This window comes from Scyliorhinus canicula, chromosome 3 (assembly GCF_902713615.1).
Source record: "Scyliorhinus canicula chromosome 3, sScyCan1.1, whole genome shotgun sequence".
NCBI lineage: Eukaryota > Metazoa > Chordata > Chondrichthyes > Carcharhiniformes > Scyliorhinidae > Scyliorhinus > Scyliorhinus canicula.
The window spans coordinates 85108205-85126324 of NC_052148.1; the positions used below are offsets into that span (position 1 = coordinate 85108205).

The 18120-nt window shown below is 44.5% G+C and overlaps 1 protein-coding gene across 5 annotated transcripts in view; it reads left to right on the forward strand.

Moving 5' to 3' along the window:
* rusc2 (RUN and SH3 domain containing 2) overlaps positions 1-18120 on the forward strand; it is a 182986-nt gene that overhangs the window by 104766 nt on the left and 60100 nt on the right. For 3 of the 5 annotated variants that reach the window (XM_038790833.1, XM_038790834.1, XM_038790835.1), the window contains 4 exons: positions 8825-9619; positions 12676-12867; positions 16562-16705; positions 17284-17360. In XM_038790833.1, the coding sequence (XP_038646761.1) occupies positions 8825-9619; positions 12676-12867; positions 16562-16705; positions 17284-17360 (1208 nt within the window). The remainder of the gene's footprint in view (positions 1-8824; positions 9620-12675; positions 12868-16561; positions 16706-17283; positions 17361-18120) is intronic. The other 2 variants (XM_038790837.1, XM_038790838.1) reach the window with 2 other exon arrangements.

Sequence of the window (18120 nt, forward strand, 5' to 3'; positions counted from 1 at the left end):
CATCCCATCTCCGAAACTCTCCCTTCATTTGCTCCACCACCCTGGCCAAATTTAACTTATGCAGCCTGCCCCAGTCTCTTGCCACCTGGATTCCCAAATACCGGAAATTTTCCTCAACTAGCCTAAACGGTAGCCCTCTCAATCTGTTCTCCTGGCCCCTTGCCTGGACCACAAACATTTCACTCTTGACCGTATTTAATTTGTATCCTGAGAACTGGCCAAATTCCCTCAGCATTCCCAGTATAGTTCCCATCCCGGCCACTGGGTCCGACACGTACAGGAGCAGGTCGTCTGCATAAAGAGAAACCCTGTGTTCAACCCCGCCCCTCACCATCCCCTTCCAACCCTCTGCGGCTCTCAGCGCAAACAGCAGCGGGGAGAGCGGGCAGCCCTGCCTGGTCCCTCGGTACAACCTAAAGTACTCCGACACTTCTCTGTTGGTCCTGACGCTGGCCCTCGGGGCCTGATATAATAATTTGATCCAATCCACCAATCCCTCCCCGAACCCAAACCGTCCAAGCACCTCCCATAAATAGTCCCACTCCACCCGGTCAAAGGCCTTCTCGGCGTCCATTGCCACCACTACCTCCACCTCTCTACCCGCCGGGGGCATCATTATCACATTGAGCAATCTCCTCAGATTGGCCGCCAGCTGCCTACCTTTCACGAACCCCGTTTGATCCTCCCCAATCACCTCCAGTACACAGTCCTCCATTCTACCCGCTAGTACCTTTGCCAGGAGCTTGGCGTCTACATTAATCAGGGAGATTGGCCTGTAGGACCCGCACACCTCCGGGTCTTTACCCCGCTTCAATATCACAGATATGGTGGCTTGTGACATTGTCGGCGGCAGGGTCCCTCTGTCCCTTGCCTCATTGAAAACCCTCGCCAAGACCGGGCCCACCAGCTCAGAGAACTTCCTATAAAACTCTACTGGGTATCCATCCGGCCCCGGGGACTTCCCCGACTGCATAGCCTTAAGGCCCCCCAATACCTCCTCTACTCTAATCGGGGCCCCCAGCTCTTCCACTCTCCCCCCACCAACTGTTGGGAATGTTAACCCGTCCAGAAACCTTTTCATCCCCTCCGGTTCTTCCGGCGGCTCCGAAGTATACAGCTTACGATAGAAGTCCCGGAATACCCTATTCAATTCTGCCGGATCCTCCACTTTGCGCCCCCCCTCGTCCCTCACTCTACCTATTTCCCTGGCCACCTCCCTCCTGAGTTGCTGCGCTAACAGTCTGCTAGCCTTTTCCCCATACTCGTACACCACTCCCCTCGCCTTCCTAAGCTGTTCCACGGCCCTGCTCGTGGATAGTGCCCCCAGTTCCGCCTGTAGCCTCTGCCTCTCCCTGAGTAAAACCTCCCCCGGGGACTCCGCATGCTCTTCATCTATCCGACCCATTTCCCTGACCAATCTATCCATCTCTGCCCGGTCTGCCTTGGCTCTGTGGGCCCCAATTGAAATCAGCTCCCCCCGCACTACTGCCTTTAGCGCCTCCCACACGGTCGCCGCTGAGACCTCCCCAGTGTCATTCACCTGCAGGTAATTTTTTATACATTTCCGAAGCCTCTCGCAGATCCCCTCCTCCGACAGCAGTCCCACATCTAGCCTCCATTGCGGACGTTGTTAGCTCGCTCCCCCGAACTGCAGGTCCACCCAATGCGGGGCATGGTCTGAAATGGTAATTGCTGAGTATTCCGTGTTCTTTACCTCCCCCATACAGTCCCTGCTTAGTACAAAGAAATCTATCCTGGAATATACTTTATGGACGTGCGAGTAAAACGAGTAGCCCCTTCCTGTTGGCTGTCCCTCTCTCCAGGGGTCCACTGCCCCCATTTGCTCCATAAACCCTTTCAGTTCCCTTGCCATTGCTGAGAGTCTACCCGTTGTGGGACACGACCGATCCAAAGTCGGGTCAAGGACCATGTTAAAGTCCCCTCCCATTATTAACCTGCGAGAATCCAAGTCCGGGATCTTCCCCAGCACTCTTTTAATGAAGTCCACGTCATCCCAGTTCGGGGCATATATATTCACCAGCACCACTCTTCTCCCCTCCAATCTGCCCCGTACCATCAGGTATCTGCCCCCCCTGTCTGCGGATATGCCCTCTGCCTCAAATTGCATGCGATTGTTGATCATGATTGCCACCCCTCTGGACTTCGAGTCCAAGTCCGAGTGGAAGACCTGGCTAATCCAGCCCTTCCTTAGCCTGGTCTGGTCTGACACTTTCAGATGTGTCTCCTGCAACATAATTACGTCCGCCCTCAGGGCCCGCAAGTGCGCGAACACCCGCGCCCTCTTAACCGGCCCATTCAGTCCCTTGACGTTCCAGGTGATCAGCCTGGTCGGGGGGCACATCCCACCCCCCCCCCACCCCGCCGGTCAGCCATAGCCTTTCTCGGGCCGGCCCCTGACCCGTGCGTCGCGCCATTCCTGGCCCGCCCTTTGACTGCCTCCACCCTCGACCTCCTTTCCAGTGCCTATTTCAAGTCCCTCTCCCGTCAGCAGAACATCCCCCCCCCTCCCCTAACCCCATCACCCGATAAACCCAACCCTGCCATCTACTGGCTGTAACTTCCCCCCCCATCTGACTTCCTTGACTAGCCAATCTGCTAGCCCGGTGACTCAACACTCCGGCGCTTTCCTGTCCCATTCCCCTTGTTTCCCCGTCCTCCTCCCCACCCACTGGGGCAAGCCGGCTCCAGTGTCTTCCGCGAGCTGCACAAAAAGCACAAACCAGCCCAAACAGGAAAAAAAAAAGAAAAAACCACAGAATAAAGAGAAAAAACACATAAATGTCCATGACCAAAGGAAAGAGTCTCAAATGTTCCGCTTGGCCCCTTTGGCCCAGCAAACCGTTGAGCAGCAGTCCAGGCACATACGGCGTTCCTTCCCACAGAAATCCTCGGGCCCTAACTCGCGTCCTTGGGGCCTCCTTTCGGGACCAGCCCCAGGTCCCTCACAAAATCCATCGCTTCTTCGGGTTCGGAGAAGTAGTGGTGTTGACCCTGGTGCGTGACCCATAGCCGAGCTGGGAACAGCAGACCAAACTTCACGTGCTTCTTGAACAGCACCTCCTTGACATTCTTAAAGGCTGCTCACCGCCGAGCCACCTCCTGGCTTAGGTCCTGATAAATGCGGAGAACACTGTTGTTCCACGTGCTGCTCCTGGCGCTCTTTGCCCACTGCAGCACCCGCTCCTTGTCCACGAACCTGTGGAACCTAATCACCATCGGGCAGGGGATTCCGCCCGGCCGCCCCTGCCTTGCCTGCATTCTGTGTGCCCCCTCCAGCTCCAGCGGTCGCGGAAAGGCTTCGGCCCCCATCAGCTGCTTCAGCAGGTCTGCTACAAACGCTGCAGCATCAGCTCCCTCCGCCCCCTCCGGGAGGCCGACCATCCTCAGATTGTTCCTGTGGACTCTATTCTCCAGCTCCTCCACTCTGTCCAGCAGTCTTCTCTGCCGCTCTTTCAGGCCGTCCACTTCTAGCGCTGCAACCGTTTGCGCATCCGCCTGCTCCTCCACCGCCTCTCCCAGCTCCTTAACTTTAACATCCTGGGCGTCCAGCCTCTGGTTCAGCTGATCCACCGCTTTCTGGATTGGGTCCAAGCTGTCCCGCTTCAGCGCTTCAAAACTGGACTTCATTACCTGGAGCATGTTATCCAGCGCCAGCTGGAATGCTGAGTCCGGGGTCCGTGTGTCCGCCATCTTAGGTCCCAGGTAATTTTCTTCCGGTCCTTGTCTCTGTCCCTTTTTCTCCTTCTTCTTCTGCCTTCTGGAATCCCGCTGTTCCATGTGCCGCAGCCCGCTCCTCAGCGCCTTCGCTGCCGCTTTCCTTCGCCCAGCTCCTTAAATTTTACCTCCTGGGCATCTGAAGTGGGTCCAATCTGTCCCTCCTCAGCAACTCCAAAATTTTTTTCTTTGTCCTGGAGGAAGGAAGGTCCGTGGGTCCGCCATCTTACCCTTCAGGTCAGCTTCCTCCTTGCCTCTGTCTCTCTCTCTCTTTCTTCCTCACCTGCTGGCCTCCCACACTTCCATCTGCTGCAGCCCGCTCTCCTCTTCTTTTCCGGCAGCCTTTTTGCCGCCCCCGTGGTCCCGCTATCGCGGGGAATCAGCTATTCAGCCCCGCCGGAGTGAGACCCACCGAATGTGCGGCTCACTCGAACATCGCCGCCACCGGAAGTCTATTTTAGTAAATTTCTGATGGAGGATCCTATAAGCTCACCCATGCAGCAGTGTAGAAAATCCACACAAAAACCATTCCCCTTTCCATGGCACTCGCTGCCATATTCTGGGTATTTCCCAAAGCTTATATGAAAAGAGAAGGTGAAAGTATGAGGGGGTATAGGTGGCAGCTGGGTAGAGTGGCAGCTGAGTCAGGTGGAAGCTGGATAGGGTGACAGGTGGGTGTGGGTAGGGGGTGAAAAGGCAGGTAGACGGTTGGGTTGGGAGAGCTTGTCAGGTCGGAGGTTCAGTGGGCAGAATTGCGTGATGGGGGCTAGTCAGGTTGGGGAATCAGGGTGGAGGTGGGGGTCTGGGGCTTTTGTTTTATAATTACCAGGAGTTAAACTAAAAATTTTCTGACATTCCCTGGGTAACTATCCAGGTAAGTAAGTTGGAACTGGTTGAGTCTCTGACTCAAACTCCGAGTTGAAAATCTTTTTGGAGGGTTCCCAGGAGCAGGGGAATTGTCCAAGTTCAAACTTCCCAGACAATTCCCATGGAGTACACCGGTGGTGCATGTGGGCTTCCAAGGGGCAATTCATTACAATTTGAATATTACAATCAAAAATACAAAGAAACCCAATTAATGATCTTAATGTATACAGATTTGGTCAGTAGCAGAATAGAAATTCCTATTATCCAAAAATCAAATTAAACAAGCTTCGAGATGACAAACACCAATGATCTCCAAGTTTTCAGTCAATCATGGAAATAAAACACAATTTAACATGTTGTTCTCTGATTAGTCTGGAGCATTAAAACATAGAAAAACATGGAAAATAGGAGCAAGAGTAGGCCATTCGCCCTATCGAACCTGCTCTGCCATTCAATGTGATCATGGCTGATCCTCTATCTCAACGCCTTACTCCTGCTCGCTCCCCCTACCTCTTGACACCTTTGGTGTCTAGAAATCTATCTATTTCTTTCTTAAATGTATTTAGTGACTTGGCCTACACAGCCTTATGTGGTAGAGAATTCACAGGTTCCTCTGAGTGAAGAATTTTCTCCTAATCCCAGCCCGAAATGGCCTACCCCATATTCTGAGACCATGACCCCTTGATCTAGGCTTCCCCAGCCAGGGGAAACATTATCGCTGTATCCAGTCTGTGCAGCCCTGCCAGAATTTTACATATTTGAATGAGATCCCCTCTCATTCTTCTAAATTCCAGTGAATACAGGCCGAGCCAACTCAATCTCTCCTCATACAAAAATTCTGTCATCCTAGGAATCAGTCGGGTGAATCATTGTTGCATTTTTTCTGTGGTGAGTATATATTTTCTGAGGTAAGGAGACCAAAACTGTACAGAATACTCCGGTGTGGTCTCATGAAGGTTTTATACAGCTGCAGTAAGACATCCTTGCTCCTGTACTCAAATCCTCTTGCAACAAAAGCCAACATACATTTGCTTTCCTCACTGCTTGCTGCATCTGCACGCTTTCTTTCAATGACTAGTGTACAAGGACACCCTAATTCCTTGTACATCAGCAGTAACTAATCTAACACCATTTAAATAATACTCTGCCATTCTGTTTTTCTTACTGAAGTGGATAATTTCACACTTAATCACATTATACTGCATCTGCTATGTATTTGCCCACTCACTCAACTTGTCAAAATCACCTCTTTTATTCCTCCTGACCACTCCCAATTCCTCCTTGTTTTGTGCCATCAGCAAACTTGGACATATTACATTTGATTCTCTCATCCAAGTTATTGATGTGTATTGTGAATTGCTGTGGCCCAAGCACTGTACCCTACTAGTCACTGCCTTATACTCTGAAAAAAACATTAATTCCTACTCTGCTTCCTGTCTGTTTACCAATTTCCAATCCATGACATTATATTACTCCCAATCCCATGCACTTTAATTTTGCACCCTAATTCTTATGTGGAACTTTATAAAAAGCTTTCTGAAAATCTAAATACATCATATTCACTGATTAAGGGAATAGTGTAGATGGGCTTTAGAGTGGTTTCACAGGTCGGCTCAACATCGAGGGCCGAAGGGCCTGTACTGCGCTGTAATGTTCTATGTTTATCTATTTTGCTAGTTACGTCATCAAACAAATTCCAGTAGGTTTGTTCGGGCATATGAAATGGGAGTAGGCTATATGGCCCCTCACACCTCTGCCATTCAATAAGATCATGGCTCAACTTCTACATTAGCTCTATTATTATTATTAATCTGGGCACAGTAAGAAGTCTTACAACACCAGGTTAAAGTCCAACAGGTTTGTTTCAAACACGAGCTTTCAGAGCGCTGCTCCTTCCTCAGGTGAATGGATTGAATGGCTCCTTCACCTGAGGAAGGAGCAGTGCTCCAAAAGCTTGTGTTTGAAACAAACCTGTTGGACTTTAACCTGGTGTTGTAAGACTTCTTACTGTGCTCACCCCAGTCCAACGCCAGCATCTCCACATCATTATTAATCTGCCCTAACCTTGATTTCCTCAATTCCCTGTAGATATCAGTCATGTGTGTGCTTAAAGATGGAGAATGCACAGTGCTCTAGGTTTGGATTGGATTGGATTTGTTTATAGTCACGTGTACTGCGGTACAGTGAAAAGTATTTTTCTGCGAGCAGCTCAAACAGATCATTTAGTACATGAAAATAAAATAAAAAGAAAGTACGTAATAGGGCAACACAAGATACACATTGTAAATACGTAGACACCGGCATTGGGTGAAGCATACAGGAGTGTAGTATTAATCAGATCAGTCCATAACAGGGTCGTTTAGGAGTCTGGTAACAGCGGGGAAGAAGCTGTTTCTGTCAGAGAATTCCAAAGATTCATGACCCTCCCTGTGAAGAAATTTCTTCAAATTTTGTCAGAAATGGGCAACACCTTATCCTGAGACTATAATCTCTAATTCCATGCTCTTCAGCCAGGAGAAACAGCCTTTCAGCATCCTGTCAGCCCTCTAGAATTATATATGCTTCAATGAGATAATTTCTCATTCTTCTCACTTTTTGAGAATATAGGCCCGTTCTATTTCATCTCTGCTCAGAGGACCACCCCCTCTCCCCAACAATCAGTCTAGTGAACCTTTATTGCACCGCATCAAAGAGATACTAAATCTGTACATACTCCAGGCATGGTATCGCCTAAGTGCAGGTGATGTAGTTCACATGGATTTCAGCAAAGCCTTTGACAAGGTCCCACATGGGAGACTTATAAAGAAGGCAAATTCACATGGGATACATGGTAACTTGATAAGGTGGATTCAAAATTGGCTTAGCTGTAGGAGTCAGAGTGTGATGACAGACGGCTGCTTTAGTGACTGGAAGCCAGTGTCCAGTAGCGTACCACAGGAATCTGTGTTGGACCCCCTATTGTTTGTCATTTATATAAACAACTATGTGGAGAGTAGGATCTGTAAGTTTGCAGATGACACAAAGATTGGCCGGGTGGTTAACAGTGAGGTTGAGAGTCTGGGGTTACAGGAAGATTTAGACGGGATGGTGAAATGGGCAGAAAAGTGGCAGATGGAATTTAACCTTGAAAAGTGTGAAGTGACACACTTTGGAAGGAGTAATTTGACAAGGAAATAGTCAATGAATGGCCTGACACAGAGGTTCCAAGGAACAAAAGGACCTTGGATTGTTTGTCCATAGACCTCTAAAGGCAGGAGGGCAGGTTAATAAGGTGGTGAAAATGGCATGTGGGACACTTGCCTTTATCAACCGAGGCATAGATTACAATAGTAGGGAGTTCATGTTGGAGTTGTATAGAACGTTGGTGAGGCCACAGCTGGAGTACTGTGTGCAATTCTGGTCATCACATTATAGGAAGGATGTGATTGCATTGGAGTGGGTGCAGAGTCGATTCACCAGGATGTTGACAGGGACGGAACATTTAAGTTATGAAGAGAGCTTAGATAGGCTTGGGTTGTTTTTGCTGAAGCAGAGATGACTAAGGGGCAACCTGATCAATGTGTACAAAATTATGAGGGGCATGGAAGATAGCAGCAGCTCCCTCAATTAATTAAAGCAAATTACTGCGGATGCTGGAATCTGAAACAAAAGAGAAAATGCTGGAAAATCTCAGCAGGTCTGGCAGCATCTGCCACCTATTTATTATCCTCTTCCTGCTTAATTCTTTCATGTCCATTTCATCAATTTCCAGCTAAAACTGAATGCAAGCACTCTCCCCAAAACCTCTCGATGTCTCTTCATTGTCAAGTATTAAAGATACATTAGATGGACCAGGGATATGATTGGTAATTATTGCTTTTGTTGTGGTCCGTGAGGTATTAACTGACCCCGGTTTCATTTTTATTCCATTTTAGATTGGGAACTGTCTTTTGGATATCAACTGTAAATAATGTTGTCTTTCTTTCTAAAGTTAATTGTGCTCATGATGAGAAGAAAACACATGTAAAGATGTACAATAAAATTGTAATTTTCAGCATTGTTTGAAAATGTTGAAAATTGTTTCCAATGCAAACAATTTTGCTCTGCTGTTTGGCTGCCCCTTTTTTCACTGCTGTTTCTTCTATAATTCTTGTTAAAAAATATGTTTCTAATTCATATGTTCCTAATGTTTTGGTCTTATCTATCTCTTTCCTCTGTTCTTTGTCTACTTATGGTGATGTAGGTGGTGGATCAGAAGCTAATGCAGTTATCCGTTATAGTAAGGAACAGCGCCCAACTACATTGCCTATTCAACCTTTTATTCTTCATCATCCATTGAGCAAACAACTTCCCAAGGTTCGCCCACTGCAAAACCATAGTGCATCTTCTGTCTCGTATATGTACAGTATTCCAAGCAGTCAGCTAACAACAAATGAACATTCAGGTGGTACATCCAGTTCTTCTGGTGGTATGGTGTCATTGGAAAACATAGCAACAGTAGGCCAGTCACAGAATGGATTCAATAAAAATGAGAGTGAGAAACAGAGAAACTCTTCTCCCATAAATGAGTATTGTTTACGGAGACCTATACCAGATGCAATTAGGCCATCACCATTGGGCAGTTACTCACCAGTGAAAAACGATGCACCTGTCTTACAGAGTGGAGACTCGGCATCTTCTGCTGTCTCACCAGAAAGAAATTATGGAACCCACCCTCCAAGAAGTAGATCCTGTCCTTTATCTGCTAATCTCCTTTCAATACCATCATCCCCAGCGAAAGGTGTTGCTTCACCAAGCAAAAGCCACCTTCAACAGATCGGAGATGAAACAAAGAGTCCCAAGGAAGCTCGGAAGAAAGAGCAAGGATACTTTCAAGCTGCACAGAACTCCAGCTATTGTTCCCATCAAATTGTGTTGCCAACTTCAACTAACGTAGCAGCAAATGGTGTCAGCTGTCATCTGGATCAACAGAAGGAAAACAAAGGCAGAGGTGGAAAAGCTGCACTACTTAATCATGTGGCATCAGGCTTCACTGCTGGTAAACGCTGACTTTACTTCTTAAACAGTAACAAAATAGAATGGAGCTATAACTGTAATAATCTGCAATACTTCACTGATTACTAGGCTGCTTTGCTCGTGGCCAGGAAAGTTATTGGCTTAGATTTCATCTCCATTCATCCTCAAACTATTTATTGAAAGAAGCAAGGTTTCAGATGAGGGAAATAAAAATTGAGATTTGGGCATTATTAAATTCTCCTGATAGCTATTATTTTATTTCTTTTAGTCCACTCCTCTTTTTATATTAGCCCATCATGCTCATTACTTTCTCATTTGCAGGATGAGATTGCCTCGCTCACTGCCATCTCCATGGACTCATTTGTGTTTTGAGCAGAGCAGGAAACTGGTGTTTGAGCCTAGCTACTATAAAGGAGTCGGCTTTCACCAGATCCTGGCAGAGATTTTCCGAGATACTGATGGCAGTTGTAGATTCCTTACTTGCAGGATTTTCATTGGCATCAAAATTTGGAAGGAAGGAGCCGCAAAACAGTTGGTCTGTAATGTTAGGGGATTTCAACTATCCCAATATTAACTGGGATAGTTTTAGTGTGAAAGTAATGGATGGAGCAGGACAAAGATAAAACCCGAGTTAAAATTCTAAATTGGGACGAGGCTAATTTTACTGAGTTGAGTGATTTAGCAAAAGTGGACTGGCAACAACTGCTTGAAGGCCAGTCAGTGTCAGAGCAGTAGGAGGCATTCATAGAGGAGGTTCAAGGCTTTCAGAGTAAATATGTCCCCACAAAGAAAAAAGGTGGAATGGCCAAATTTAGAACCCCGTGGATGTCGAAGAGCTTACAGGATAAGAAAAGGAAAGCTTACATGTTAGACACCGAGAGCTCAATACTTCAAAAAGCCAAGAGGAGTATAGAAAGTGGAGGAGTGAAATGTAAAGAAGGCATGAAAGAATATTGAGATATTGAAGAAAGATCAAGGTGAACCCAAAGATGTTTTATCAATGCATTAAGAGGATAACGAAGGAAACCAAAAAGTAACCTATGTGTGGAGACAGAGGATGTGAGTATCGTTCTTTAATGAAGATTTTGCACCCATCTTCACAAGAGAGGGGGGCAATGCAGACATTAAAAGTGAAGAGGAGTGTGAAGAATTGCATGTGATAAACAAAGGGGAGAGAGAAAGTATTAAGGGGATTAGCATCTTTGGAAGTGGAGAAATCACAAGGGCTGGATGAAATGTACTCCGGCTGTTAAAAGAAGCAAGGGAATAAATTGTGGAGGTCTGACCATCATTTTCTAATCCTCACTGGATATAGGTGAGGTGCCGGAGGATTCACAACTGCTAATATACCTTTTGTTTAAAAAGGGATGGACTGAATAATTACAGGCTAGTCCGTCTGACCTTGAAAGTGGGCAAATTATTGAAATCAGTTCTTAGGGACAGGATACATTTACAGTGAGAAAGACATTGATTAATCAAGGACACAGTATAGATTTGTTAAGGGATGGTTGGGTCTGACTAATTTAATTTAATTTTTTGAGGATGTAGCAAGGAGGATTGATGACGGTAGAGCAGTTGACATAGTCTACATAAATTTTAGCAAGGCTTCTGACAAGGTCCCACATGGCAGACTGGTTAAAGTGAAAGCCCATGGGATCCAGGGGAATGTAGCAAGCTGCATACAAAATCGGCTCATGGCAGGAAACAAAGGTAATTGCTGATGGATGTTTTGTTGACTGGAGGACTGTTTCCAGTAAAGTTCCATGGCGCTTAGTCCTACTCTCCTGCTTTTTGTAGTATATGTTAATGATTTATTGGGGGAATGATCAAGAAGTTTGAGGAGATCCAAAAATTAGCTGTGTGGTTGATGGAGAGGAGAATTGCTGTAGACCGCGGGAAGATATCAATGAACTAGTCAAGTGGGCAGAAAAGTGGCAAATGGAATCCAACCCAGAGAAATGAGAGGAGACTCATTTGGAAAGGTCAAACGTGGCAAAGGAATACACAAAAAGCGGGAGAATGGTGGTGTAGAGGAAGTGAGGGATATTGGCGTGATTGTCCACAGATCCCTGAAAGTGACATGACGGGTCAATAAGGTTGTTAAGAAAGCATATGGAATCCTTTCATTTATTAGCTGAGGTTTAGAATAAACGAACAGGGAGGTTCTGCTGGAGTAATATAAAACATTAGTTAGGCCACAACTTGAGTACTATCTGCAGTTCTGGTCACCTCCATACAGAAGGATTAGAGGGGGCTCAAAGGAGATTTATGAGGATGCTGCTAGGGCTGGAAAATTACAGCTATGAGGAAAGATTGGATAGGCTAGGGTTGTTCTCCTTTGAACAGAGGAAGTTGAGGGGAGATTTGATTGTGATGTACAAAGTTGTGAGGGGCCTGGATAGAATAGATGGGAAAGGTCTATATTTACTTTAGCAGAGAGGTCAGTGACTAGGTGACATAGATTTAAAATGATTGGTAGAAAGTTTAGAGAGGAGATGAAAAACAAAATGCACCCAGAGACTTGTGTGGGTCTGGAACAGAGAGGTAGTAGAAGCAATAACTCTCACTCATTTTAAAAGTGTCTGGATTTGCACCGAAAACAGCATAACCTGCAGGGCTATAGATCAAATACGAAAGTGGGATTAGGCTGGGTAGCTTGTTTTTCAGCCAGCACAAACACAATGGGCCAATAGCCTCTTTCTGTGCCTTAAACTTGGTGATTCAATGATTTCTCATGAAAGAAAAGCAACCCAAAGTGAAAATATATCTGTATTAAAAATAAATGTTTATGTTGCACGGCAAATGGGGTTTTCCAGTTCTTCGAAGAGGATATTTTCAAAGACAGGTACCTAAAAAGCAGGAAGTATAATCAAGAAAGTTAAACTTCAGGAAACTGATGTCATGAATCTGCAAATTTTAACAATTTATTTTAATTATGTTCTCTGATGTAATTGAATGATTATATTAGTATGTCACAAAATTCTTGTTGTAGAACATTACTAAAGCATTCTAGAATGTGAATTTACATCACTAAATCTCTCTGGCTCTTCTATGTTTTTCATCTATTGTGCATTCTAGCTAATCACATTACACCTCTGACATTGAAATGGAGGGAATATCGTAGAAGAAATCCCCTCGGTCATAACCGAATAACAGGATTTGGCTGTAATTTGGAGTCTAAACAGTCAGGTCCCGGAATGGTCAAGAAGAATACGTATCTGGAATTTTCCGGCACAAGTGGTGTCAGCCATATTCGCTCAAGGCTATATGGTGCAGTTCTGTTTCGTGCTTTCAGAATATAGAACCATATAGTTTGTAGTATTTCTTTCATGTTATTTATTTGCTTATAGCTTTTGCCACTGTATCTTTGTTTAATACTTTTCTATACTACGCTTTCTGTCTACTAGTGTTATCTGTTATCGTTTATCTGTTCAAACAATAATTTTGAAAGCTAGTTTCATTCAGTGTATACGTATTAACATTGCTTCATGATGATGATTTTAGAACCAGAGAGAATTTATTTTTTAAATGTTTGAGAGAATGTTACTGCTGGTTGTTGATGTGGTGAATGGGATTTTTGTAAAGAGTTATCAAGTTCTCTAAGACGTGACCCAGTGGTATTAATAGCTAATCTAACAGTAATAACAACAGTATCAGCCCAGGGTAGACTCAGTAAGCAGACCTGACAACGTGCAACGTTCATGGTCATGAGGCAAAAAGAACAAATAGTTTCGCAAGGGGATGACGATAATTATGAAGCAAGTGACTCTTGGCAGCTTCCGTATTGCTCACAGAGATTAGTCACAAACTCTCAATGGTGGATGTGATGGAAAAATGATATGCATGTTCTCTCTCATCCAAAGACTAGTTTAGAGTGAGGGAATATGTATGACTGATGCTATGGTCGACCAACAAGCAGAAAGTCCCTTTGATACAAAATATTGTTGCACAGTACCGTCCCTGACACTTATACCAGCCACACACATTGAGGGCAGCCAGTTATATTGGGCAACTGGCACTAACCATTCGCTTTGACCATTAACTTTACCTACAAAGGCACTGCTCAAATTACATTAAATGATGGCTGTTTCAGGCAGTTGCCAATCTAACTGGTTATTGTGATTTTGAAGTATCTAGCCCGGGATGAGATATGGGAGGCAGAAGATTCATCATGAAATATTAACACATTCTCATTTGAAAATGAAATGAAAATCGCTTATTGTCACGAGTAGGCTTCAATGAAGTTACTGTGAAAAGCCCCTAGTCGCCACATTCCGGTGCCTGTCAGGGGAGGCTGGTACGGGAATCGAACCGTGCTGCTGGCCTGCTTGGTCTGCTTTAAAAAGCCAGCGATTTAGCCAAGTGTGCTAAACCAGCCACAAAGTCAATGTCAGGAGCGGGGGATTTATGTTTCACAGGTTTAAGTGTACAAAAAAAAGCATGGATAAAGATTAGCTGCTGTATTTAGACTGGAATTGCATAATGATTATACACTAGAACTCTCATTTCCCCAACTTCTGTTACAAACACTTCCATGCCAAATGCTCCCACACACTGCCTCAGCTTCCCATATAGTAGTCCAAAGAGAAGCAAAGGAGATTTGTCTGAGACAGGAAAAAATCTCCAAAATTCCTCCATGATCCTTGAAGCAATCAGACAAGCTCCAGAGACACTGCAGCAACTCCCAATGATCAAAATATGTCCAAAATGCGCAATACCACCTTCTCAAGGGTAGTTTGTGATGGGAAAATCCCCTTTGTAAGCAACACCCACATCCCATGAATGAATAAAAATAGGAAAATATTTGCCAATTAAAATCTCCTTGTGATCTGATGATAAGGCCACAGCTATCTTTAGTTTATCCTGATAGTTGAGGACTATCCTTATTTGAACATTTCTCAGGGCCTATATTTCCCATTGTGCGTGAGGTCCAAGACTGAATACTGATGCTGAAAGGATGGAATTTCTAGTTTTATAATATTTTGGGGATACATCTTAACATCCTATTTGTTTCTACAATAGTTTTATGGCATTGGTCACGGAGCTTCAATAAGTTATGCACTATGAATTCCAGGTCCTTCTTCCATTCAGCAACCTTAAGCAGGCAACCCTGGATGGTGCCAACATGACTGGAGTTGGCCCTACCCAAGTTCATCTCGCTGCCTTTATTGGTATTAAAAGACAACTGCCATATATGAGCTTGGTGACATCAAGGATTTAACCACCTTCCCTTGATATTCAACAATGGTATTACCATTGCTGAATCCCATGCCATCAGCATTTTAGGTCGGGGTGGGTGTTGGCTCATCATTAACCAGGAACTTAACTAGATTAGCCACATAAATACAGGTCAGAGTACACCCTGCTGGAGCGACTGCTGCTTCCGGATGTGGAAGGGGAGGGAAGAATTGGGGATATATATAAGTGGCTGGGGGAGCAGGGAGGCAAGCGGGTGGTGAAGATCAAGGAGAAATGGGAAGCGGAGTTGTGAGGGGAGATCAATTGGGGAGTATGGAGTGAGGCATTGCGTAGGGTAAACGGGACCTCCTCTAGTGCAAGGATGAGCCTGATACAGTTTAAAGTGGTGCACAGGGTGCATATGACTCAGGCGAGAATGAGTGGGTTCTTTCAGTGGGTAGCAGATGAGTGAGAGGTGTGGGCGGGAGCCAGCGAATCATGTGCACATGTTTTGGGGTTGCGAAAAATTGAGAAGATTCTTGGTGGGAGTGTTCGCGGTCTTAGCCAGGATAGTGGAGGAGGAGGTGGACCCAAACCCTTTGGTGGCGATACTTGGGGTTTCAGTGAAGCTGGAGTTTATGGAGCGGAGGAAGACCGATGTCTTGGTCTTCATCTCTCTGATTGCACGGCGGCGAATTTTGCTAGAGTGGCGGTCGACATTGCCACCAGGAGTTGTGGCTTGGTTGGATGACCTGTACGACTTCCTATGATTAGAGAAGATAAAGTATGAGTTATGGGGTTCTTCAGGGGGGTTCGAGGAAAGTGAGGGATATCTGTGATCGTGTTTGAGGAGCTGTTTGTCGCAGAGGGTGTAAAAGGGGAAAAATCTGTGCAGACTATCAGGTTGATTGTTGGGAAGTATGAGTTCCGGGGTGTTTATTCGCTGTAACCTGTTTGGTACATGTTTGAATAAAATACATTTTTTAAAAAAAATTAAAATACATACAGGTCAGAGGCTGAGCATTTTGTGGTGAGTAACTCACCACCTGACTTCCCAAATCTATTCTAAATGTGGAGTGATGTAATACTCTCCACTTGCCTGGAAGTGTAGCTTCACCAACATACAAGAAGCTTTACAGCATTCAGCACAAAGCAGCCCACTTGATTGGCACCCCCTCCTCCACCATTAGTGGCCAGTGGCAGCAGTATGTACCATTCACAAGATGTGCTACAACTCAACAAGGCTCCTTCAACACCACCTTTCAAACCTGCGGCCCCTGAATATAGAAGAATAAGGGCTGCAGACACTTTGGAACACCATTAGCTACAGCTTTCCCTTGGAAATAAATTGTCTACATTCTGGAACTCGCTCCTTATTACCACTGTGGGTGTAGGCAAACCACATGGATGGCAAGAAGGCAGCTTGCCACCACCTCAAGGGCAGTTTCTGATGGGAGCTACATGACCTTGCCAGTAACACCCAGATCCTATGAATGAATAAAAACAAAATTAATCTTACCTTGATCATTGATAAAATTAAAAGGCACAGCCCTAACACAGAAATCTTCAGCAAGAAAGCTTGCAATGCAGCTGAGTTCAATTTGATATTATGTGGTCACTTAAATCTGGAGGTAAAATAGGGTATACAGGATATCAGTAAATCTGGAATTAGAGTTGGGGTGGGGGGGGGGGGGGGAAGGAGAGAGAGATTGAATATGGTTGGAGAATGTTAGACAAAGTATTTTATTTGCCTATGGATTACATAATATTGTTTCCCTTGCTGTAGGTCAATCTGTGAAGCAGCTTCAGAACTATTACAGTGATTTCTTTCCGGATTATTTTTCATTAACTGAGAAACCGCCTGCTGAGTTCTGTTTATCACCTGATGGAGCTGCAGAAAGTATCTCTATAGATTTGCTACAGAAAAAGGGTAAAAATCATCTTTTAATATTTTGAATTTAATTTTAAAATATAGGACATTTCAAATATATTTATCAAGCATAGAACTCTCTCGTTTGACCAAAATTTTGCATGTTAAATATCCTCCGATCACTGAATTTCACTGATATTAGGAAAACAATTTCCGTACAACTATGACAATAAACATTTTGAATAATGTTGAATTTTCAATAATTTGGTCACATATTAAAGTATAGGCCAAACATTGTGTATTAGGATTTGTCAAGAAATACAGCTTGTATTTTGTGGCCAGTAAACCTTTATATAATGCAGTACATTTTGAGGTGAATGGCATCACTGGCAACTCACATACTTTGTATGTGGATAAAAATTACTACAAATTAAATTATGTAGATTGAAAACTTCTAACATTAGAGGTTTGTGTGACCTGTAGCTTGTATGGCATTTGTCCAACATTATTTTCTGATCCAATGATCATGTAAATTTTTCAGTGGAGTTGAGTTGGACATAATCTAATTTTTTTTAAAAGCAATGTAAGAGTTGTCAATTAGAAATCCACTGTATTAGTCGTATATCTTTTTTTATTAGGTCTTGTTAAGGCTGTGAATACTGCTGTTGACCTAATCGTCGCACACTTTGGCACCAGTAGAGATCCTGGTGTAAAGGTAAGATGACTAATGTGCCTGTGATCTGATTTGATTTGAGTATTGATGTGCTCCTGTGCCATTTTTTAATTGTTTGAACAAAAATTGGGAAAAAAGCTAACAGCAATGTTCACCTTTCAACTTTTCCTGGTATCTTACAGTAAAGTGATTGTTTGCTGCAGTGAATCAGTCAAATCTTTATTGTTTCTGAAGAGAATTGTGACATTGTTTGCATCTCTGATCGCTGATGTTTGTAAAATTTTTCATGGCTCCACATGGTGCAGGGAGAATCTCCAGCTGTCTGTGTGTGTGTGTGTGTGTGTGTGTGTGTGTGTGGGTCAGAATATTAGGTTTTGATTTTGCGTTCCTCCTCTTGTTTGCAATTTTCCTACTTTTGACAGCAACACTGAGTCCCTTGTTGTGGGCCTGTGAAATCCTCAGAAAATTATGTAAATTGGGTCCCAAATTTGATTTGTGTTTCTACTGAGTAGACCCTGATGTGAGAATTGGGGCGGTTAGTGATGACATGAAGGATTGTGACAAATGGAGGATATTTGCTAAGTGTGCCATCTTAACGGCAAATGTGCCCACTGGAGTACTTTATCCAACTTCTGAGGCACTAAGAGCATGAGTTAATCTCTTTGTATCTATAAAAGAAAGACTGACCTTGTCCTGTTATTCTCTGCTTATGACTATGGCCATACTTTAAAAAAAAATTTAGATTACACAATTCATTTTTTCCAATTCAGGGGCAATTTAGCGTGGCCAATCCACCTACCCT